General features: G+C 36.7%; 4 protein-coding genes across 7 annotated transcripts in view; 1 reads left to right on the top strand and 3 right to left on the bottom strand.

Moving 5' to 3' along the window:
• LOC103987356 (pantothenate kinase 2) overlaps positions 1 to 7,805 on the bottom strand; it is a 32,889-nt gene extending 25,084 nt beyond the window's left edge. The window contains exons 1-8 of one of the 3 annotated variants that reach the window (XR_010514106.1): positions 7,619 to 7,805; positions 6,230 to 6,514; positions 5,486 to 5,695; positions 5,092 to 5,150; positions 2,268 to 2,384; positions 1,285 to 1,404; positions 1,114 to 1,208; positions 937 to 1,030 (exon numbers count right to left, since the gene is read on the bottom strand). Coding sequence is in view for 2 of the 3 variants with exons in the window: in XM_009405640.3 (XP_009403915.2) it covers positions 937 to 1,030; positions 1,114 to 1,208; positions 1,285 to 1,404; positions 2,268 to 2,384; positions 5,092 to 5,150; positions 5,486 to 5,695; positions 6,230 to 6,467 (933 nt within the window). In the remaining variant the exon portion in view is untranslated. The other 2 variants (XM_009405640.3, XM_009405641.3) reach the window with 2 other exon arrangements.
• A 177-nt stretch (positions 7,806 to 7,982) lies between these two features.
• Positions 7,983 to 12,440, bottom strand: LOC135676021 (iron-sulfur cluster assembly protein 1-like). Its single transcript, XM_065186771.1, has 3 exons — positions 12,078 to 12,440; positions 11,206 to 11,260; positions 7,983 to 8,415 (listed from the first exon to the last, which is right to left on the bottom strand). The coding sequence occupies exons 1-3, from the start codon at positions 12,370 to 12,372 to the stop codon at positions 8,253 to 8,255; spliced, it is 513 nt and encodes a 170-aa protein (XP_065042843.1). The 5' UTR covers positions 12,373 to 12,440; the 3' UTR covers positions 7,983 to 8,252.
• Positions 12,441 to 17,773: 5,333 nt separating this feature from the next.
• On the top strand, positions 17,774 to 18,124 carry LOC103988299 (zinc-finger homeodomain protein 6-like). The gene has a single exon (XM_009406847.3). The coding sequence runs from the start codon at positions 17,774 to 17,776 to the stop codon at positions 18,122 to 18,124; it is 351 nt and encodes a 116-aa protein (XP_009405122.2).
• A 288-nt stretch (positions 18,125 to 18,412) lies between these two features.
• LOC135582618 (uncharacterized) lies at positions 18,413 to 24,129 on the bottom strand. Of its 2 annotated transcripts, XM_065186769.1 has the most exons (7): positions 23,952 to 24,129; positions 23,667 to 23,761; positions 22,185 to 22,285; positions 20,283 to 20,352; positions 19,504 to 19,531; positions 19,361 to 19,421; positions 18,413 to 18,785 (listed from the first exon to the last, which is right to left on the bottom strand). In XM_065186769.1, exons 1-7 carry the CDS (start codon positions 23,962 to 23,964, stop codon positions 18,674 to 18,676), a joined length of 480 nt encoding a protein of 159 aa, XP_065042841.1. In that variant the 5' UTR covers positions 23,965 to 24,129; the 3' UTR covers positions 18,413 to 18,673. The 2 variants fall into 2 exon arrangements, with proteins under 2 accessions (XP_065042841.1, XP_065042842.1); XM_065186770.1 differs by lacking the exon at positions 23,952 to 24,129 and having other exon boundaries at positions 23,667 to 23,913.
• Between the last annotated feature and the right edge of the window lie 577 nt (positions 24,130 to 24,706).

Below are 24,706 nucleotides of genomic sequence, written 5' to 3'. Positions count from 1 at the left end.
CCTTATCCGGTGGCAATATACTCAACTTACTTACGTTCAGTGTTTGAATCCTCATCTCAAAAATCTTAACACAACCGACTAGCGTGGTGGTGGCATACCTTACATACCTTAGGTTCAAGATTTGAATCCTTGTCCTAAAATAGTTGAGGTTATTAGCTAACTCAATTCATAAAAACCTTGATAGCAGATAGCAAAGACCTATGAAATTCCATCTTCACAATATACAATTTGCACATAAGAAAAAAAATCATTTCATGGACATGTACAACACATACTGGCCCAGATGGGGACTGTCGATTTATGAAAATCACCCTTTCTAGGTGGCAAAGTATAGTGGCTATTGATGTTAAATACTAATTGGTTATATTTGAAACATAACCAGTTTCAATCAAAGCATACCAAAACAAGTATTAAAAAACAAAAAAAAAAAAATTTACTGTGATGTGTGATCTCTCCCTCTCTCCTTTCTGTCATCTTTCTCCCACAGCCACAAGACAGAGAAGAGAAGAGGAATATAGAGATCCCACAGCCACCTCTCTATAGCCATGGCAACTGCGACTGCTCTGGCTCCTCTTGCAGTGAACTTGAACTGGAACCAATCCCACCCCTCTGGCCCTACCTGTGGTTCCATGCTCTGAACCACAATGACCTCCTATCATACCCCAAGGTTCAATTCACAGCATCAAATTTCCCTCTATTGAACAAAATAACAAGTACGAAAGGCGTATCTTTCAGTCATCATCAACAGCATGATTTCTCTTCCCTAAAATGAATGTGGTTCGTACTTGCAGTGTAACCAGGACACAACAATAAAAGCTAAATTATAAGTTAATCCTACACATTAATTATAACCCAGTAATAACATATGATAAAAATAAAATATAAATGTCAACTTATTTAGGCAACAGAAAGAAGACGATATAAGATATTAAATACCTTAGAATAGTCCAAACCACCATAAATATCTCCAACAAGCATATCAACATTACTATTATCTCCTTGCTGGCTCAACTCTAACAGCTCATCAAAACTGTAAAATGTGTAAATCTTGAAAGAAAGAAATTTAAACAAATTTCACTTAGCGAGTCTACAAATGGAAGAAGAAGCACAAACTTCTTGCATTTTGTCAACAGCCTCCCGAGCCCCCAGAAAGTCCCACCACCAACATTAGTCCCACTAACTCGTTGATATTTCCCATCACCATCCACCTAATGAAGCAAACCAGTTAGAGAAACATCTAATGTACCAAGAAATTAAAAAAAAAAGATTACAGATAATCAGTACCTTGATGATACTAACTCCAGAACCAACATTAACAAGAAGATAGGGAAACATATCATTATGATCAATCTGCACAAACTCTTTCTGACCTTCCATGTGCGTAAAAGCTTCATGCCGTATTGCCTTAACAAAGTATGGCAGAATTAATATCAGATGTACGGTAACTATTAGAAAGGACATTAAAGAAGAAAAAGATTGTGTAGCAGCTGGCACATTATTGCTGTCGCAAAAATCCATATCCAGTAAAGAATTAGAGCATTATGAAAGAATGTCACCCCACTGAATCCCTACTTTGACACAGCTATAGTGTATAATTTCCTTTATAGAACTTTCTTGTGACATCTCAACTCTTGTTCAGTTCCAGCTGTCTAAATTAACTGAAGTTGGGAAAGATCAGGTGCACATGAAAGATCCAGTGCTCAATATTTCTCTTTACAAAGAATCTAATGTACAAATGAAACCAAGTCTGTGTCTGGTCATTAAGATACTTGAGTAAGAAAGTGGGCAGAGCAATAACTTATTTGGCTAGATTCTTAATAAAAATGATCAATTCATTTTTGTGCATGTTATTAATATTCTAGCAGCAAAAAGAAAGATTGTCACATTGGTCCTCCAACTGCGGAAAAGGGTAGATGCATAAAAAGCAGGAAAGAAAATGTTCGCATTTGTCCAGATTTTAGAGTGATCAATTATTATCGTGATTAGGCTAAGGTCAGGTGATTTGTTAAATTGGTTATCTGTGGCCCATGTTCTTTAATTGAACAAATGAAACACTACATTATAGAAACATCTATGATATCCATAGCAAAAAAATCAAGTCACATTTGCATCATCAATCAACATCTCAGAAAAAGCAAGAGAACAAGTACAAAAGTCACATCTTTAATAAGAAAAACATACTTTAAGCAAGAAAAAAAATATTATGAAGCCAGTAGATAAAAATTCCTGCAAATATAGCATTAAAGAATAAATGAGAAAAAACATACTTTAAGCAAAAAATTTGCTCCAGCTACAAGGCAACTCATTTCATCTTCCTTATCAAGACTAACTCCAAGCCTTTCTTTCAAGACATCAGCAAATTTGTATGCCCCTCCACCTGTGGCCTTTTCGAGAAATCTAGTCAGTACACTAACATTAGTTAGACCAGTGTTATCTAAAATTATAAATACAGAGTACAAGTGACTACCATATTCACAATATCAACCCCCACTAAACAAGAAAAAGTCAAAGTCAGAAGCAAAAAAAAAAAAAAACACACAACACCTGTAACTGATATGTATGGTATCAGCTATGGATTACCAAGAACCCTAATTACCTAGGGTTGAGACATCTGACATGAACCTTCCCTTGTTGATCAGCTCTGCTGAGGGCAATGTCGCTAGTCAGACTAATAGACAAAACGTAGTCAGATATGGAAAAAAATTTTGTCGACTGTCAAGTAACACACAACCACCATACTTTATTGCTTAGGCTTGGGCTAGCAATGTAAACAATTTTAAGCATGCACAAGCAGATTTAACCAAGAACTCTAGCTGAAGTTAAACAAATAGGAAGCCTGGTCACCATGAAGGTTGTGAATAAACTTGAGCATAAGACTGAATAGTCTAAAGAGAAACTAACAAAGGAAATCCAATTGTTGCATTCTCTTATCATCTATTTAAAATAAATAAACAAATAAACCAACATTAAAAGGCTCCTAGACCACCACAAGAAATAAATTAGACTTACGGTGATAAGAAAAAGAAAATTGTTGTAAGGTCATAAGAAAAAAAAAATGCACAAGAAAGGAGTGCTTGACAGGTTTGGCTGTTTAAGATGTCCAACTTATACCAGTGACCAGACATCTATTTGAAGCCTGATCCAGGGGCTAGCCTCTGGCCTAATTACTATAGCACAATCAGCATGCATTTATAATTCCAACCAAATCGTGTTGGTTCAAGTAAAGCTGAATTAAGTCAAAAAAAAAAGCAGCAAACCTCATAGAAAAAGTACTAACGAGATTAGTTAGTAAAGATGGAACGAACTTTGTTTGCATGTACAGCTTCATATAAATGGTACATAGAAATCATATTCTGTGGATAACATGAATGAATGATTAACATGTACAGCTTCAAAAAGGTACCACTAAGAATAAGCATATCTTATCTAAAATGTGCTATTTTCTATATTCCTCTTCAAATAAATAATGGTACATCAAGTGCAGTCAAGCAGGTTCCCAACAGGTGGCAAAAAGCATGTCAGCATGAAAGCCTCACAGTACAACAGGCCATAGGTGTATACCACATAGACAAGTCAGCAATTGCACATCGCCACATGGAGTCACAGACTGATCCTATCTGATATGGTGGAAGTGTAAACCCCAAATGACTAATGAAGTTAGCGCTAGAAGTGCCTCTGTTAAGTATGTAATTCTACATTCTATTATCTTGGTAAATACTTGGTTAACACATCCAACTTGACAATGTGATAAATGAATAATCTCTCCTTTTTAAATAACGACATTTCAGACAGAAATTCAAGTATCTACTAAAGCCACATGACGTACAGGTTAAGAGAATTTGAGTCTATAGCTCTGTATAAGCTTTAGGATCAGTTCTATCACGTTTCTTTGACAACAAGATAGTAAATAAAAGGAAACTGTTCTTTTAAAATTCCACACTTTCTGTGTGGAGACTTATTTAACACTTAATAATAGAAAAATTAAGTGCTGGTTTTAGAAGCATAAATGAACCAAAATTGAATATTAACTCAATGTCAACCTTTATTGTTGTTTTGTGACCAAACACAGCAATGCATCAAGTGCTCCTTGATACCTGATGCTACTTAGGAATTCAGTTATACTTGACATGGATTGCAAACACACAATGCTAATTGGTGGATCAGCACCAGGGCTGGTTACTACACAGCCAACCTACTACATGGAAATCTCATAAAAAAATCATAATAATTTTTCACAATAATTTACCATCAGACTTTGTATAACGACTTCTACGGATCACAGATATGGTACTTTGAAAGAAAAAAAATAAAAAACTTTCTTAGTTTTAAAGGACTTACAGGATATTTTTTTTTTTTTTATAGTGTTACATGCCTATACTTAATGATGTATGTTCTTTGTTTGAAAATATGTGATTAAGAACTCACAAGGAGACATAATAGTAGCTGGCTTCTCCCAGTGTTTGATTTATCAGGGATTGTTCAAAGCTAGAAGGGAATGCCTGCAGACCATCTGGATCGAATCAGTCTGGGGATGATCAACTATACCACTGGAAGCAGTTCAAATCCATGGTATTTGAAGTTCATTATAGATGACATTTTGGAGTTAGCAAGAGAATGTAAAGTTGTAAATTTAAGTTAAATTAAGAAAAATGCTAACAGGATTGTTCATAAGGTTGTAAATTTTGGTCATCTATATACGTCAGCTCACACCTGGGGAACTGAATTAAGCATGTTATTTTTGGAAAATGTAACTACCAGCAGTTGGTGGTTTACTAGAATGTAGTACTTTGTTTTCAAAGAAATTTCTGTTTCAGCTGAAAATTCATAGTAACTCAGAGGATATGTATACACTTAACTAACTGAAGTGATTGGCACAAAATAATGAAATATAACCTCAGTCTACCAACATCATTAATTGACCTTATGGTCATAATGATGCAATGTTTTATGGCAGCATCTCTCAAATTATTATGCTCTAAAGACCCCAAGGAACTACATGAAAGCCCATCAATGAATTTTATAATTTGAAAGAAGAGCAGAATGGATGCTGTAACAAATGTAACAAATATAAGTAATGTTTGTGAAGGTTACCTTGATTACTATATTATCATCCGTTTGAGTCCCAGATCGCCACGAAGGTGAATCAATCCCTATAATCTAAAATGACTCAGTAGTAATATTTAACAGAAAGTCTGAAAAAAAATTATGGACTAAGCTTCATGAAGGAGCCATGACTTAGTTCCAAATTGTTAAGCTAATCTGCTGGTAATAATTATTGTGTTTGATCATCACGATGGCAGTTTCAGATCAGATTGTGAGACCAGATTGTCATAACAAACAGCTTTCTGGCAGTCACATCTTTCTCTTGGTTACTAACCACCAGTTACCTAATAATATTTTGTAGTCCTCATCTGTTACTACTTTTTTAATATCTAGATCTTTTAACAAGGCCCTTCTACCATACTGTAAAGATCACAATACATACCACCACGATGAAGTTGCTTTGAGGAAATAAAGTCAAGGCATTCATTCAACTTCCCCGTCTCAAATTTTACAAAATGAAGCCTCCCGCCAAGAATTGGATAACTCCTTCTGTTACCATTAGAGAGCCCAAACCTTTTTTTCATGGATCTCCTTTTATCATCAGGTGACTGTTCCTCATGTCGTGAGAAGTATACCAGCTTAATGAGGGAACCTAGCACCAAAGCAGCATCATGAAAATTAGAAGTTGACACAGCTTTCAGAGGATAATAAAATTGGAATCAATATGCTTTTGTCATTTGAAAAATAAGCAGTAGCATTCATATAAATCCTTCCATAATAGTGGCAATGTCACATTCATAACCTGCCACATCCCTTGCCTCTCTCTCTCTCTCTCTCTCTCTCTCTCTCTCTCTCTCTCTCTCTCTCTCTCTATAATTTGCCATCATGCAGGCTGGTTGTGACAATACGCCAGTCCATAATGACATATTATGCCAGTGAGATGGCTAGCCAGAATGTGACACAGACCATTAACTGGTTCCTTGCAAAAAACCTAAGAACTTCACAAAACAACGACCACCATCTATCCAAAAAAACTGAAAATGACAGATATATCAGCAATGAATATGAGCATGATAATTCTATCCCAGAATGGATTTCTCAGAAGAAGATGAATCTCTTTAGTAATATACAGAACATTACTAAAAGAAGCAACCAGGAAAAGAAAATGGTAGGTTAGATAGAAGACCTCCAATATCCAGGGCCAAGTGGGAGATGTCATCAGACTGGTTCGGCAACAAAATGGTAGGGTTCCTGTCCTCAGAATCTTCTTGTATAGCAGCCCTACTAACATCGAGCTGTGGCCGCGAGCTAGATCTGTGCATTGAGTTGGTCATGGTTGACACCATCTCCTCCTTGCTACTATGTTTCAACTTCTCTTTGCTATAGTCATGGTCAGGATTGCTGTTGTTGAGTTCACTGGCCATTTATCTTCCCTTGCCTACGGTCTGCCTTACTCCAACCGTCTTAATAACTGCTAATTATGACCAATAATTCTTGAAAAATGCATACGGACCAATAATTCTTGAAGAATGCATATGGAAAACAAGAGGAAAAGCAACAAGAAATGCATAGCATAATTGTAGAATTAACTCATAACGTTCTGCGACCTTATAGCATACATTTATCTCCTCAAATTTCAAAATTATGAAAAATGCTTCAATGAAGGATGGAATTTCAAGAGAGAACTTAATTGTTCATGATCTTGATTATATTCATCATCCTCAGAGAAATTATATTATATCAGTAAAGAATGCATATATTGTATTTATACAGTATTTCAATAAAGGACGTTTCATCAAGAACGAAGCTAATTGTTCATCCATCTTGATTAAAATCCAAACTATAATATATCAGTAAACATTGTATGCACCATCTTGATATATATAGAGAGAGATAGAGAGAGTAGAAAATCCTAGTCAAAATTGTTTGTGAAATCATATCAAATGGAGAAAGAACCAATTCAAGAAATGAAAATCTACACGGAGAATTAATCAAGAAGAACAAAGAGACCACATCAGACATCTAAGGATCAAAAGGAAGCAAGAAACCGAAAGTGAAAAAACAAACGTAGCTTAGTCACAACAAGTTCTTGAAATCAAATCCAACAGTTAAAAGACAGAAAGAATCAGTTAAAGAAACAAAAACCAACACGAAAAAGAGAAAAGAAATCAAGAGGCACAAAGAGATAACATCGCACTCCGATAATGTCCAATTGATTCAAAACCCAGAAAAAATAGAAATACAGGAAGATTTTGGAGCAGAACAGAGGAAGAAAGAAAGAATGGAGAGCGTACTAAAGCCAGAAGTGTTCTTGAAACCAAATCCGAAGAAAGAATCATCTAAAGAAACAATAGTTCCACGGGAGGAAAAGAAATCAAGAAGCACAAAGAAACCACCTCGAACACCACTCCCATGATTCCCAATCGATAGAAGAAGAGGTATCCTCCCGATCGGAAGAACGAGAAAAGAAGAAAAAGAACGAAACGGGCAAGAAGAGATCGCAAATCTGAAGGTGCATGGAATTGTTGAGGATCGATTAGATCCGACGGGAAGAAGAGAAGCATTTTCCACCCACCCAGGAGGTCGGTCCAATGTGCCGGCTGACAATGAGAAGTGCGAGTGACGACGTTCGGTAGACAACCCACCCGATCCGAGGGGCAGATAGCACTCAAATAAAATCCACTAAAACATCGATTCGGAGGATTCCATATCTGCCGTCCAGTTAGCCGATGGCGTCGATCCGGGAGGACTCATCTGGCAGTTGCGCCGCCCATTAAAATCCAGCTCTTTGTATTAATCTTTACAAGTGACGATACGCTCTTCGTAGTGTGTCTTGCCCGGCCTAATTGGAAATGAGTTTTAGGGCCGTATACGCTATACGATAATTTAATCAGTAATTAAAGAGAGATCAATATAATCATTGCTGACCGCAGTTAAACTAAATATCCATTGGTCAATGTTTTTTAAAATTAGGAAAAAATCATTAAATATGCACACATGAATTTTCATGGAAATTTTCATCAACTTACATGAGTGCAGGAACACAACACGGATTGACCCTTACACCAATTATCTACATGCTCAAGAGAGACATTCCAACATCCGCTGTATGGTGTCCAGTAAACTCCAACAGCAAACCAAGTCCTCTATAGTCTGAGCAATATCTTGTGGCGTAGCTGTAGCATGGTTTTCAACTATAAAGTGGTATATTAAGCACTCGCAACTTTCTCAGTTTGTGCAGTCTCAGCATTTGCAGCTGCCAGCTTGGCTTTCTTGGATTCATAGTCTTTCACAGCAGCTTTGATTGCATCCTCTGCAAGCATGCTGCAGTGGAGCTTCACCGGAGGAAGAGAAAGGTGTTTGGCAATTTCTCTGTAAAATATCGCATATAAAGTTAGAAAAATTGCAAATATGAAGGAACACAATAGTTTGAGACTCTTCAAATTGAGCAACAAATAAGTGTCTGTCTGATTCAGAAAGTCATGATAAATGCAATAATACTCGTAACTTTGTTTCTTGGAGCTCATAGATTATTCGCAGATCAAACATTAGCTTTAGTTTGCAAGTCCAGGAAAGGAGCTTATATTCAACAAGGTAGGCAAAACATTGAGATGGAACACCCTTGCCATTATATAACAAAACTGACCCTCTATTTTAAAGAGAGATCCTGTTATAGATAAATTCCATTTGTGATATTGAATCACTTGCCACAAATCGATCCTTGTAGGAGCATAAAATTAAAGGGTCGGATGAAAGAAATAATTATGGATGATAAGCATGTATTAAGAAGAGGACACTAGGTCAACATGTCATATTTCATTTTGAATTAATTGGATACTCATCTCCTACAATCCAATACCTCCACCAAAAAGCATAGAAAAATTATAATTAGCTCTCTAACCATTCCTTTTTTATTTGAAGTGGCTAACCATTTGATTTGTCGACAACTTAATTGAAAAACCCATTGGGGCTTCAACATATATGGCAGTTACTCTCCTACAAACATGGAAGCCTCTATATAATCTATCCATCAAATACATAATATATATATCAAGAAAGTGAAAAAAAACCAACAGCCTAGTAAGATTACTGATAAATAAATTCTTTACAGCCACCCCCAGTCCTGATTATATTGGCAAAAGCCACAAAACACAACTAGATTTGCAAGGACCTCATTTAAAGAATGAAAACAATCATTTTAATGTTTCACATGAATCATCCTGAAAATAAAAACCTCAGTGTACTGTAGATGGACTATGTTCTATAAGCCATTTCTGCTGCACTACAATTTGTATGCCATTAGCCTCCCGAAAATATGTATAGATTCTTACATATACATGTTGAAGTAATGAAAGAGATCAAATGATCTAGGAGATGCATGATTCAATGCAAGTTGATGTCAACACTTCTCATGAGTTATTTTCCTGTCATACTAGTGCATGCCATCAATCATCCAGTTGCAAGAGTTTAATTGTCCAAGAAAGAATATGTAAAGCTATTGGGCACACGAGAGTTGATTCTATATGAGGTAAATCCATAATAAGGACTTGTAATATCATAGGTGCACAATCAAAGGTCTTATTTCAATCATGATGGTTCATCATGACTCTGTTCTCCTATGCTATCCATACACCCCTTACTATCTCTAAAAATTCTCTTATATCAAGTTTAACAAACACTGAAAAATTTTGTAACAACCAATACTATGATTGAACCAATCATGATTGCTAATTGTTTTCCTAGCCCCATTGTATTCTTTTTCAGTGCTCCAGTTTCTTCTCTAGTTGAGAACCTTAATCCTGTTTTCCTAAATTATCTCATTGAACCTCAACATTCAGAGAAAAAAATGCAGCAAATCAATAACATGATAAACAAATAAAGCATCAAATATGATTTCTACTACTTTTGTTACCTTGAATTCACCTTTTCTACTTTATTTCCAGTCCAACATGATGCTTTATCTAAGTCAAACATATGATACTTTCTTCTCCCATAATATACATCAAATATACAGCTAACATAAACATAAGTTTAATTAAATCACAGCAGCTCAAGGGCAAATGACACAGTCTATTAAGAGATGTCCACTAAATCATCAGTGATGAATAAAAAACACACTGATAAACAGGACCTATCAAGTGTCCAAAAACTCTTCCCAATGAGCCTTCACAACCAGGTCCTCTAGTTCACATGGTTATTGGCCAGGTTCTAACCTGCGAAATGAAAGGGTCCTTCATAACAAATGGTTGAAACAAAATTAATCCTCAACCACTTTGTCAGCCCCTACTCAGGATAGTTTATGAATTATGATATCCTTGATATAAAACAACATATTGGCACTAGGGTCATGTATACTACTGCAGAAAGCTATCTAAACATTTTTGCCAAAAGTTGAGAACATTGAGATGCCTCTGAAGTCGTTCTTTCATTTAGAAAAGTGTTTTTTCATTGGATCTCTAGGACTTTCTTAAGACTACTGATACTTAATTTTGATACATAAGTTTTGGTTTTGGCTTCATTTTTCGTTTGAGGCTTCCAAAAATAAAAAAATGAATTCTCAGAATTTGACAGTTTGGGCAATTCCAGCAAATCAAAAGCTTCAGTCATCTCAGACGTTTGAGCTTTTTTGGAGAACATTTAAAAAATACTACATATACATATATATGTGTGCTTTGTGTGTTTGTGTGTGTGTATTCATTGCTCATCACGAAAGCAAAAGAAGGTGAATTAAACATCTTCCTCGTTGCTTGGTCAAGGATTGACAATCATTGACCTACATTCTTAATATCAGAAACTTACTATAAAGTAGATATCACGTCTGCCACAACTATAGAATAATTACAGTTTAACAAAATATATTATCAGTTCAGTTGTTTTCCTTTCAGAAAACAGAGGAAACATAATTCAACAAGAGCAACTGAATTTTACTGGCCAAGATTCCATTATACAACTGTCTTGCACAGTGATTTCAAGCAAGGACTCAAGAGTCTTTTCTAATCTGCAAGTATGTTATGGAGTTAACTGTAAGCATACAGAAACCAAATATTCACAGTGCTTAAGAAGAAACTAATGGTGAGAGAACTTCAGGAAAAAATAGAAGGTTCAAAGTATTGCTTCAACATTGAAGAATGTGAAGACAAAGATAAGAAGAGTTTCATTTACGTGTTTTTGATGGATAACACCTCCTCCATATGTTTACCCTTCACCCATTCGGTAGCTGCAATTAATACCAGATCAACATCTTCAAATTGCACTAACCAGAAAATAAATTAACGACTCTAGTAGAACAATCCTTCATGAAACTTAGGACAAATTCATATGTGTTTACCTATTCAGTGCATATGAAAGAACATAATCATAAGATGAAAACTTATTTTCCCAAAAGGAAAAGAGAATATTCACTAATCAGCAGTGACATACCAGTTATATGTTAAAAGGAAGCCATGTTCGCGCCTTACATTAATCACCAAAAGTTTTGCAATTAAAATCAGTCCTTTAAATTCAAACAGAACATGTGGCATAAGAAACAACAAAGTGGGCTTATCTTGATGGAAGGCCAGAGCTATTTAATTGCCGTCCGCACCTTACATAAATCTTAGGAACTGCCCACGATCATTTCAATTTATTCAGTTTTCCTCATGAAGCAACCGCTTCCAAACATCGTAATCTCTTTGGACGTTTAGTTCAACCAATAGAATCAAATTAGCCTTTGGATTTGGAGGATCAATCCCTGGGAAGAGGTTGTTCGACCCAAGTTCCTCTGCTTTTCCAATCCTTATCAATAAAAACCAAATTAGCCTTCTGTTTTTCCTGTACTTTGTAAGGCAGACGTGCAATCATGCTATAGATTCCAAGATGCATGATTAGCTTGCTTTCTTGATGCAGATTCAGATAGCACGAGTATATCCACCGCTACCAAAGAAAAATCGGCTAAGGGTTTATCCGGACCATTTTAGGAAATCACCGAATAAAAGAAAAAAAAAATACTGGGCGATAGGAGAACAATTGGGAATCAGGGATCGGATGGGTCAGACCGACGGAGGAGGAGGCGATAGCGGAACCGCAGCCGAAGGTCTTGAAGCAGGCGTCGACGATCTTCCCGGTGGCGTCGTCGACCTTAATCTGGAGCTTCATCACGTCGCCGCACGCAGGAGCGCCGACCAGCCCCGTCCCCACCGTCGGATCGTTCTTGTCGAAGGATCCGACGTTCCGCGGATTGTCGTAGTGATCCACCACCCTCTCGTGATAACCACGAGAGGCCACCGCCGTTGCCGGCGCCCGGTGCCCCGACCCTAACCCTAGAATTCGCCTCCCCGCGGCCCTCAGCATTCTCTCTGTCTATTTCGAATTCTTGCCTGATCGAAGAAGAAAACAAACACCCCCAGCATGCAAGAAGCTGTAAAGATTATTTTATATATATTCTCGCACGATTTTTTTTAATTAATTTTTCTCGGTATTTGAGATCTTTATTTTTCACTAAGATCCTAATTATCCATCCGGCCATCATCACGATCGGAGAAAGAGGTATGGACGACGATGATGACATTTAAAAATTAAAGAAAAATCAAATTAATCACTTAATTGTATATCTATATAAATTTATTTGAATTATATATATATGAAAATTTTAATAAGAGTTACCAAAGATATTAATATAATTACTACTTATGATACCATATATTGGAGTATCGAACGATAATATATGTATAAATAAAATAACAACTGGACAAAGAAAACTATACATTTATAAAGTCACATGATTCATGAATAGTTGTGATAAGAAGCAATGCTAAGGATAGGCTTTGAGGGATTAATTCAAAACAGCTAATCCTTCAGGATAAGAGTTCTTCCCAATAATTGGAACCACACATTGTGTTATAGGTTTGATCTTATTTTGTCACCTCTAAAATAATTGAATGACTTTACTATTACACCATGTTTGTTTTGCTAAAATATACCTCCTTACATAGATAAATTAATAAATTATAATATATGAGATTAGTTACTTGATAAAAAAAAAGAAAAGAAAAGAATGAATCAACTCGATTCGTAGGCAACGAAGAATAATCTAAAAATGAACTGAAGATATATCAACCGGATCGAGATAAAAAAAAAACTCGACTATATCTCTTTAATATCCAAGTTAATAATATAAAGTTAAAAAAAATACGAGTGTGAAAAAATAAAAATAAAATGAGAGACTATTTAAACTCAGGATCTCGTGAAAGGTGGTGTAATTATTTGTTGAGGTGGTATAACCTCATTTTGAAGTGATTTAATTGTCTATATAACTGAGGTGGGGGGATATTGATGTGTTTACTTCGAAAAAGTTCATTTAATATTGAATATCCACTAGCAGCTTCTTTTTCTTTAAATTAAACTTTATAATTATATATTAGATATGATTTTATTATTTGATAAAATTTTGATTTAGGAGCATTAGTCAAGATAGGCATCCTTATAGTTTAAATTAAAGTTTTAAGCTTATTCCTTCATAAATAAAAAGCTCATATAATGCTTTAGATATACAATTTGATATGATAGACAATTAGAGCATATGCTCAAATATTCGAGGTTTGAGGGATCATAAGGTTTTATATTTAATAAGAGTTTTTAGATTCTTTTGAAGGGTTTTTACCCACCACTTTACTAACAGATTTCCTAAAATAGTATCAAAGTTTTTTTTTGTTTATAATATGGTATCAAAGCATGTTTGATTCTTAAGGTCAAATTAGATCTTGAAAACACAGATCACGAGAGAAATAGGTGTTGTGAGTACATATCTTATCCCATCGAGAGTCTATCTTATTAGAAAAAAAAATATTTATAGAGAGAGAAATAATATTATTTAAAAAATAAATAGCACTATAGAGAGAGAAATATAGCTATTTTTAGAGAGAGAGAGAGAGAAATATTATTGTTAGAGAAAGAAATAGTAGAGAGAAAATATAAAGAAATAAAAAGTCTATAAAAAAGAATTCTTGAAGCACCACTCTGATATCAACAAGAAAGCAATCGATAGATTATATTATAGCAAACAAAAGATGATATAGAAAGATTGATATATTGAAATTTTGATCACTTCAATAGAAAAGATTAAAGGTGTGGATGATTATTTATTTTGGATATTGTTATTACTTAGATTTGATAAAAAAAAATTGTTATAGATGAAAAATTATGATGAAAATAAAGATTTTAAGTTACTTTTTGAAGAACATAAGAAAGAATTGGGTTTAAACAAAGAAAAAATAAAAAAAACATTCAAGCTTATCTCTCAATCAATACTAGATGAAAGTATTATTTTATGGACCTTTAGAGCTAAGATGAAAAAAGAATAGGGATCGAAGATGGAAAATGAAATTAAATAAGATTCATTTTAGATAAATTAGAGTTTTATGGTTGATCATGACAAATAAGACATATTGAGCACATGGATGGTTATTATGGATTGTGTAGCTAAAAAACACTACACACCATAACAACATCAAAGGTGATAGGTGATTGCATCAAACTTCAAGACTTTTCATAATATTTTTTATAAAAATTAATTTAGGGGAGGATGTTAAAATATAAATTAAACTTTATGATTATATATAATTTTATTATTTGATAGGATTATAATTTAGGAGTCTTAGTTAAAATAAGAGTCGTTATTATAGATGAAGTCAAAGTTTTAAGTTTATCCATCCATAAATAAGAAGCTTATATAATACTTTAGGCATATAATTTGGGAGGAGAGATGAATTAGAGTAAAGGCATACAGATTCGGATTATAAGTTTTTATGTCCAATAAGAGTTTTTAAAATTTCAAAGATTCTCTATTCTCCTCGATGGACATCATCTTTCTAAGAGATTTTCTAATATAGTATCATAGCTTTTTTAACATTATGAATAATTTTGAAAGGACATCAAATACTTCAAAGGAAGAAACCATTATGGGCCTCCCAATATGTAACTTAGGCTCTTTAGCTACTTACCCACCCACGTTAGGTAAGGCTCTCTCAAAGTTTGTCGACCATTTGCTACATTTTATTGATCTATCCACACTAGGTAGGGAAGAATTCCTCAACCTGCTGATCTGCCTGCATATTTTGACTACAAAACCTCTTGATCTCTCCATATCAATTGTAAACTTTTCTTGCTTGAATTTTTATAGGATTCCCTAATCTACCCACATCGGGGAGTAAGAATTTTTTACCATCTACTTGTTGGTAAACAAATGTATCGTGGCTTATGAGTCAGCACGGCTAGGTCCACGGGTCGATGTCGGGAGTTCTTTGTTGGCTGAGCTGGACGCTCAGGTAGGTCGGGCCTTCGCGACGGGGTGTTGGTTAGCGTTTGTTGGTCCGAGCGTCGTCAGCGTCGAGCTGCGTCTCTCCATTCCCGAGATAAGTGACAGCTCGACCTCCCTCACTGGGTGGCAATTTCCTAGTCGAGGCGCTCGTGGCTCGGGGTGACCGCCTTCCTGCAAAAATAGGCCTTCGTTAGGTGATTCCCGACTGTGGCCCCTCCGATGAGCAAATCAGTTGTTGGTGGAATTGTTTTTCCCCCCTTAGGTCGGATGTCGGCCAGAGATCTTTATACTATTGTCTGAGGGTCAGTAGTACACGGGTTAGCGTGATGAACATGCCAAACATTGCCGTGGTATGGATTCTGACTTATCGTGTCTTGGGGGCAGTGTCGTCTCGGGATTCCCAAGATGTGCCAAGCAACGACTTGGTACGGATTCTGACCTAACGTATGACATCGGGTGTGACGTGTCTTGGACCCAAAATAGACCCTATCACTACTCGGGCAACATGCTCATGTGATCAAACGATTGAAAGACCATTAACTCTGGTCTACCCACATCAAGTGAAAGGGACATTGCCTAAACTGCTATAGTAATTAGGTGATAGAGTAGCCAACATCATAAAGCATTGACTGATCTACTCTAAAGCAAGGTTCGCAATACTGTACGGTACCGGTATTTTGACCTGGGCTCGGTACCGGTACGGTACGATGTACCGAGTAGTACACCCAGGTGCACCGAGCACTGTAGCACTGCTACGGTGCATTGCTATAGTGTACTGGTGCACTGTACTTCTACTTCAACAGTGCAGTGCACTGCTATAGTGCAGATCGGTACCGGAGGATCCACGTACCGCTGACCTATCGGACCGGTACGTACCGCCCGTATCGGACGGTACGATTCAATACGACAGACCTTGCTCTAAAGTAGTTGAGATGCCCACGTCAGCTGCTAAAGAAAATAACAATTGATTCCTTGCTACAACAATTTCAAAGAGCCCATATTAAATGGTGTAAACCTGTCCCACTCGATCTGTAGTAGATATGCTTGTCTTCGCTTAATCTGCAAGACCTGTAACTCCTATCCACTCACATTGGGTTGTTCACTTGATGGTTCACGGTAGAAAACACCAAGGCACTCATATCAAGTGATAGAGGAGATTCTGTAGTTTCACTTTGCATGTTGCTGAGATGCTTGCATCAAGCAATAAAGAAGATGCCTATATCACGGGTGGTGGAGCATCTCGATCGATTGACTGACCCACCATCCTCGAACAGTGAATGATAGACATGAGATATGAAGGCATTTCTATTTTTTAAGATTTCTCAATTTTTCTCATTTCTTCATTGCCTTTTCAAGAAGTTGCAAACCCCTTAGTTAACAAGTAGGTTGTGATTGAAGAAGTCATTGTTGTGTTGGACTGTGGTATAAAGAGATAGAATTACATCTCTTTCGGGATCACCAATTCCTTTTTATGATTCAATGAGTCCTGCATGGACTAGGATTTGACTAAGTTATATGCTAATATTGAGCTAATGTCAATAAGTTGTCTCTTGTTTCAATAACTAAGATTAGATATGATTTGGATAAGATACATCTTGTTTCAATAATTGATATTGGGCGTGACTTTTACCATAACTTAGATTTGAGTCATATCTAATCTAACTAAGATTTGAATGATGACTTGTGCCTAAGCTTGATCTTGATTCTGGGATCAAATTGAAATCCGATTGAAATTTTGATTAGGCTAAATTCAAGTTCGACTAAAACTCAACGAAATCTTCTTAAATTAAAATTTTATTTGGATCAGTCGATCCGCCCACATTAAGCAAAGGTCCTCTTGGTTGGCCAATTTAGTCACATCCGATAAAAGTCATTTGGACCAATTGATTTATCCCTATCAGACAAAATGACTTATCGGAGTCAAACAAGGAATGCTCGGAGGTTGTCGACCAACCCACTACAGGCAAGAGAGCTACCAAACATGCTAACCTACCCACTTTAGGTAGGATGGCCTTCATGACTTGATAACATACCCACACTAAGCAAGGAAGGATTAAGGGTTGTTAACCTACCATGAAGTTCTCAACATATTGATTTATCTATTTCGAGTAAGAGGTCCTTAAAGAATGCCTATATGCCTTGGATACTTTCGTTCGTACAAAAATATAATGGATGTTTGTATCCATAAGATACATTAGACTTGTCTTTACAAGAATATTAGACACTTTTGATGCTACGATGCATTTAGATGTTTATATTCATGAGGGACATATCCAACATTTGAGATTCAAATCCTTCTGTCACCAGCCTCGGTGGCGACATCCTTGACGGCTGCTGCGAGTTCATGCCATGCAGCGACGACTCGCTCGACTGCGCCGCTTGCGGTTGCCATCCGAGCGACACCGACTTGGGACTCTTCGCTGTGCCACCTTCAGAATGGCAGCACCCGTGGAAGAATCCCTCGCTTGCTCCCTCCACCTCTTAACTCCTCACTATCACAACCTGAAGCCATCCCGCTCGTCCGGAATTCTGCTGCAGACCGGGAACAGCATTGGTGCAAGTGTGGGAGCGGCGACGGAGTCGTCGAGTGAGGAGCTGATGGCCGGGCCGCCCCCGCCGCAACATCAGCAGCATCAGTTCATCGTGTCGAGGAAGAGGATCAGGACTAAATTCACGGCTGAGCAGCGGGAGGGGATGCTGGCCTTCGCGGAGCAGGACGGCGCGGCGGTGGAGCAATTCTGCTGCGAGGTTGGCGTCCGCAGGAAAGTGTTCATAACAACAAGATGAGCATGTATTAAATCAGGAAAGCAATGGCATGATCTGCAGTAGCCATTACTTGATTCCTGTCGCTCTTGTAGTTTGATCACAAAGCAGAGCTTGATAAGCACGCAGTAATGGAGTATTTGATCGGATTACAAATACCGGGCAAGATGAGCATCAAACCTTCCATTTTGAATCTAGGAAGCTTGGTCGAGTTGGATGAATAACCGACTGGAGATCATCGGTAGATGATGCATCAAAGCATATGCACAAATAACAGGATGACATGGTTTCTCTGGTTGGTGATCGAATGAGTGAGTCAATAGAAACTTCTGTGCAGCATCAGAATACAACATATTTCTCAAGTTGGTACACAGAAGAGAATTTATAGTCCACTCGTCTAGATTCTATCAGGTCCAGCATCAAGATATGAAACATCAGTGAGAATAAGTGGAATAGCAGATGGACCAAAGAGTAGTCCGAGTCTAGACATCAGATGTGGAGGATTTCAGCAAAGCCTTAGTCAACATAGCCCATAAATTACCAAACATAAAGAGTAAACTAGTGCTACAACAATCATCTCAAACTCATATCAAGATCTTCTTCATCATCCAATTCCTGTTCACTTGAAGGTCTGAGCCTTTTGCCTTCTCTTGAAGCAATTCTTCCTCCCTTCTTTGGCTTTCCTCTGGAAAAAATGGAATACAAGATATCCATTAGTCGCATGAACCATGGAATAAGAATGTTAGCCAAGACTAATTGAGAAAGAGTACATCATGCTAAGGATAAGAAAATTCATTCAGAATAAAATCTAGAAATTGTAATAGCATATGATTACGTCAAACATAATGGGAAAATTTTCACAACAATGTCTGCAGTGCACTACTTGGAAAAATATACGACTTGACCATAAGTTGCATAAAATTATCAGCCAGAGGCAGTTCTAGATTGAACAAATCTCTTGACTGCATGAAGGCTATCCAGTTGTATCTGGTAATACAGAAAATGGCTATAGTACTATAAGCCTTGTAGATGGCAAAGTTAAATAGAGACCCCCTATTCAAATGACATTCCAACATTGGAAAAAGAGCACCTCAAAACTATTTGAAAAATCAAACATGGGGTTTCAAGATCTCATCAAATCTTTTCTGAATCTGTCCGATTATAATACAACAGAAAGGAACAAGTTATGCTGCCCTCGAACTGCCTCTGACACGTCCTTGCCATATCTATAGGTGCATCAGTAGTAGTTAGTGTACTTACTGTCCATTTGCAGGAGTACCTCCACCTTTTGATCGACCTGGACCATATTCAGACCTTCCATCTATAAATAGACAAAAAAACAACTGCTCAATTGTAGCTTGTTTGCTAGAAAGTAATTTGGATATTGTCTGATGAAAACTCACCATCTCGGCCAGCTACATGTTCTTCAACCTAAAACACAAGCACAAGGTCAAAGGTTAGATTTGCTTATCTCTGCATAACATTGAAGGCGGGTCATCCTTACTATTCAAGGCATGCCCTTTTTGGGAGAAGGTGATCATCCTTTTACCCAATAGACATTTAAGAAGTTGCAGGAAACAATTCATGCATGCTGAATATGCACATGGGATGACAAATTTGTTTACGTCAATGTTGCACGATGTGAATGTATGCTATAACTCGTACTTCATGTGCCTCATACGTTGGTAATTACTGCTCATGTTCGAGGTGGCTTCCCTGTGGGTAATCATGGGACCCATGCAAGCTCAATTTTATCTTTAGACATGCCAAGTTAGTCCCACATAGCCACCAAAGCATTATTGACCAAATATCACATGTTTGGCCATAATGTAATATTCTGATGAAGCAGTCCGCCAATCATATTCCACATGTGGATTAAACCCCAAATGTGTTAAGAGATGGAAGGATAGAGTGAAACAAGACCACAGGAGGACAGATTTGAACCACAAGACCACAGGTTTTATATATTTTAACTCAGATAAAACTTCATAAAAATGTTGTGATAAGAGTTAAAACATATCTAACTTCATATATATAAGAATAGTGGGCAGAATTTTCAGATAAAATAAATCAGATATAACTTATAGAAAATCTAGTGCTATCATTTTCTGATTCTAATTAAAGTTTACTTTGAGCTGCATAAAATTGACACTCGAACCAGGGCTATTTCAGAAGTACATACCGCTGGGGAGGTAATCGATGACAAGGAGAATAACCTGTCTTCAGGCTGAAACTTTCTGGAACGTTTCATGCTGAAAACATAATTTCAAATAATATTATTGTTAGAATAAGTGTACATCATATAAAAGGTTATACATTGAAGTTTGTGGTATGTATGCTCTTGTAAATGCTAGGAATTCTGAAAAAAAATGGTGTCCCATAACATGCAGATGGATGCTCAAGCAACATAAGTAAATACAAACAGAATTTGCAGATGTTAGACAGTGACCTCAGAAGGATTCAATAGAGCAACAGCATAAACTTCTGCTGCATAGTCAATTTTTACAAGGCCATCATTTTTCTCATGATCAAACAAATTCAAAATATGTAGCTTCTCGTATGCCTTATTTCAATATAAACATTAAGGAAAAGAAGGTGCAAGGCCCAAACATTAAGAGCACAACCCCAATGTCAGAATTTAAGACACAATTTTCTTGGTGCACACAAATTTGTTTGATCTTATACAAATGAAAAAGTTATAAACCTGGACTTGCTTTTCCTTATCTACATGAGAATGTTATCCCTGCCTATTATTTAAGAATGCATTAAAATGCCATATGAACCAAGTGAGGAAGCTCATTTAGAACATACAATTGCCAATGTAATTTTTATTTCTATTTCCCTGCAAAGAAGGCATCATTACTGTCCTAAACACCACAATGCATCAGAATGATATATTACAACTGAGAAACACTTAATGCAATATTTCAGCTATACCTATCATTCAGGATTTCAAATTTTAGATTGATCTGGTGATTTAAAAGAAGGAAATATCTGAATCTGGTATACCCAATAATTTCTAGCTATATTCAAGAAGTTTGTCACCAGCAAGGTCTGTAAAACACTACTGGTAACTGTACCAGACTAAATGCAGGCCAGCACATACCGATCAGTACGGACCTTAAAAAAATTAAAAATCCCTGTACCATGGTACACCTGCCTGTCAGACCTGGTTGGGACCATGATGTACTACAAAGTACAAAGATATGCCAGATTAACCTCAATGCTTAAAACACAGGCCCAAACATACCAATGATTTTGAACTTACAATAAACAATTTTCAGATACACAATCACACAAATATAGGCATGTGTAGAAAATAGTAGTGCTCCTCTCCATTGCAAGAGGAAAAAGTTAGAACTCCATGTGTGATATACATGGTATTTGAAGGATTAAATTACAAAAGATAGCAAGTTTGGATAAAATAGTTAGTTAAATAAAATAGTAACAAAAACCAAAATCACATAAATTGAATCCTACTTTAGCATCTAATTCACAGCTATACATACTTGCAGTTTTTCTCCTTGTTATGTAATGGCATGTCCAACTAGTTGGCAATCCTAGAAGTAGGGCAGATTAGAAAACTTTTTCACAAGGCATACGACTGATTGTACAGGTACATCAACAGAAAAGGAATGTTCTAACCAAAAGAACTTCATGACATCCTTAGGAATTGATTATGAATGAATTTTCTATGAGATACCTGGCGCATATTCCACGAGAACAAGTGAACATGATCATTCGATGAATTAAGATATTTTCTATGGAATGTTACTATGTGTGTTAGGCCAAATTTTAGGATCACTTTTTTCTTATCCGTCGTGATTTCTCGATTATTATATGATGAATTCTTAACCTTCCATATGCAGAAGCATATATACTATGAATAACAAATCATATGCCAATGAATGTGAATGATGTGGAAGGGAAGGGACATTAAATGAATGGAATTACAATAAAGATGGAATATAATGAAATAGAGCCACTTCGGAGGTTTCCCATGAAATGAGTCTCCGACTGGAACAACCACAAAGAAGTCCCAAGAGTTACAAAGGAAGGGAAAAGCATTTTGCAATAAACTTACTTAGAAGTGCCCTTTGATGATGATAAAAAACCTTCAAAACCTTTCAGCACGCTTCCATTCTGGTTTGAGTCTTGTAGGTATGTAGTTTCTAGGTCATAGACCTAACAGAGTACAGCAGAAAATGTGATGATGCAATTAATAATTGATATTCAACCAAAAAACCATGAATACCCATTGCAACTAATGGGACGAAGTACATGTTTGCCCAAAACGAAAAAACAAAAAAAAAACATAGGTAATGGTGAAATTTCCTCCCAGTTATTAATTTCCAGAACATATGATCAGATCGTGGACATATTTCCAGATCATGACATCAAGAAAAAAACTATTTAGTCAGATAAAAAAAAAGTTGCACAAAGGTAAATGAACTCACTTCTAACTTAATACAGTAAAAAATCAAGACTTATAAATTCTTATATCAAGAAAATAATCTTCATGCGAAATATCTTCATATCCCAACCAAGGTTTTAGTGATAACATATGGATTTAATAAAGTTTAATGGAAGTTTTCAGACTGCTAGTGCATGATCCCTTGCAACCCTCCAGCTTCTTAGACAATTAAAAGAGCTTCTTCACACTTTCCAAAACACATGGAAGATATTATGCAAATAGGTTGGGTTTGCCATACATATAGGCAGTAGTTGCTTTATGACACACTAGATAAGTAAAGACGATCAAGCTTAAAAGTGGTTGTCAAAGTTTCCAGATCAAGAAAACTAAGTCAGTATTTTTTTTGTTTTTGTTTTTGTACTATCACTATTGGCTCTCTCTTTCGAACCAGAATGCTGGCATAATACATTTTTCACTTGAAGAAATATCACAAATTGACAACATCAATTGAGCATATTCAAACTTTAAAATGTCACCCCTGCTTATGTTGGAAGCTTATTTACCATAAAAGAACATTCCTCGTTCTGTGTTATAGAAGAAAGTTACACAAATAACCATTCCTTAAATAATTTGGACAGCATATCTACTGCCACTATCAATCTTCGGATCATTGCTCTTGGATATGATTCTATGAAGCCCAATTTCCTTTTTAATTTTTATATGCAAAATGCTCTCAGCCCAACCAGTTCTTTTGAGAAAATAGAAGTTCAAACAGGGGATGAAAGGGGTACGATAAGAAAGAATAAGAGGCACGAGTAATTCAGTTGCCGCTAAGATTCTTAGCAACACTTGAATCATAGAATGGGAAACGAAATAAAGCATGAAACCCTCGTTCTCGAAGAGACACATAAAAGGAATATAGAACGCCCAGTTCTTCCCAACCAATTTGACGAAACACAAGGAACCAAACACAATCCAAATCAGATACCACTGAAGCCTAAAAAGTAATACTGCTAATTAGGGCAAAGATCAAAGCTTTTTCGCCAAAAAACCCACAAAGATCCTTCTTTTATTTTTATTGAGATCATAGGTCGGTAATCTAAAAGAAATCCGGGGAAGAGAAAAGAAGAGAAGCCAAGAACGAGGACCTACTTGTCTTTCGATAACCCGTAGCTCGTCCTGGAGCTTATCCCTCTTGCTTACGAGCGCTGCAAGCATGGCCGAGGGATTCGAGGCCGCCCTTTGCCCTGATAAACCCATTTTCCAAATCCGCGTCAGAATAGATCAAGATCAGGAGGGAAGCGACTTCAAAATGACGAGATTAAACGAGTGCTTTGAAATCCGAGAAGAATTGGCGATCTTTGGGGAGGGAGGAGGAGAACAAGAGAATCGACTAGGGTTCCTCTTCTACTACATAATTCGTAGCACTAATGTTACCCTCTGACTCCATCCTCCCGCGTGATTTCCAATCTTTCCACAAATCGGACGATACGTTTCTCGACTTGCTTCGCTTTTTAGCGCCGGTGTTGGTGCCGGAGCCGTGGCTGCGGAGATCTTTTTGATCCCAGTTTTGCCCTTAAAATTCGTGACCGCTTGATCGCCCTCCATGGTTAAGTGTATCCATCGGCATAAGAATACAAAGATACAAAAGGAAAATTAATGTTCTAATTTCTAGAAAATATCACATCAATTTATAATTCGTAAAAATATATTTCAATTATTTTCTTAAATAATGTCATGTCAATTACCTGCCCAATCATCATCATCGTAGGAGATATAGGGACCGTGTTCTCTGTACCCTTGTTTTCTAGAGCAAGAAGAAGAATATACTGCTTTTGGTGGATTCTTGAAATCCGTAAGTGTTGCATACATTAATTGCATCTCATGACACCACAATTGATCGTTCATGAGAAATCATTGAATGGCCACTAAAATCATGATTTCGTATGTTGATCTTAGTCATGCTTGATTGTGGATCGGGCTCATTCCCAGCTAAATCTATCACAGATTGTCAAAAGCTGACATGAAATGGAATCTACCGGACGGTGTTAGCTGAATCCAAACGTCGTTGGCTCTCGTCGGTAGGCATCTTGCCAAACCCATGCAACTCACTGTCATCCTTACCATGCAACGATTCCGGCTCGAGTCGAATCGTTGACCGAAGTCAACTTCTCCCCGACCCCGCGCTTGCG

The sequence above is a fragment of the Musa acuminata genome, chromosome BXJ1-6, assembly GCF_036884655.1.
Source record: "Musa acuminata AAA Group cultivar baxijiao chromosome BXJ1-6, Cavendish_Baxijiao_AAA, whole genome shotgun sequence".
NCBI lineage: Eukaryota > Viridiplantae > Streptophyta > Magnoliopsida > Zingiberales > Musaceae > Musa > Musa acuminata.
The sequence above is the reverse complement of the archived record's forward strand: the minus strand, read 5'-3'. Positions and strand labels throughout refer to the sequence as shown.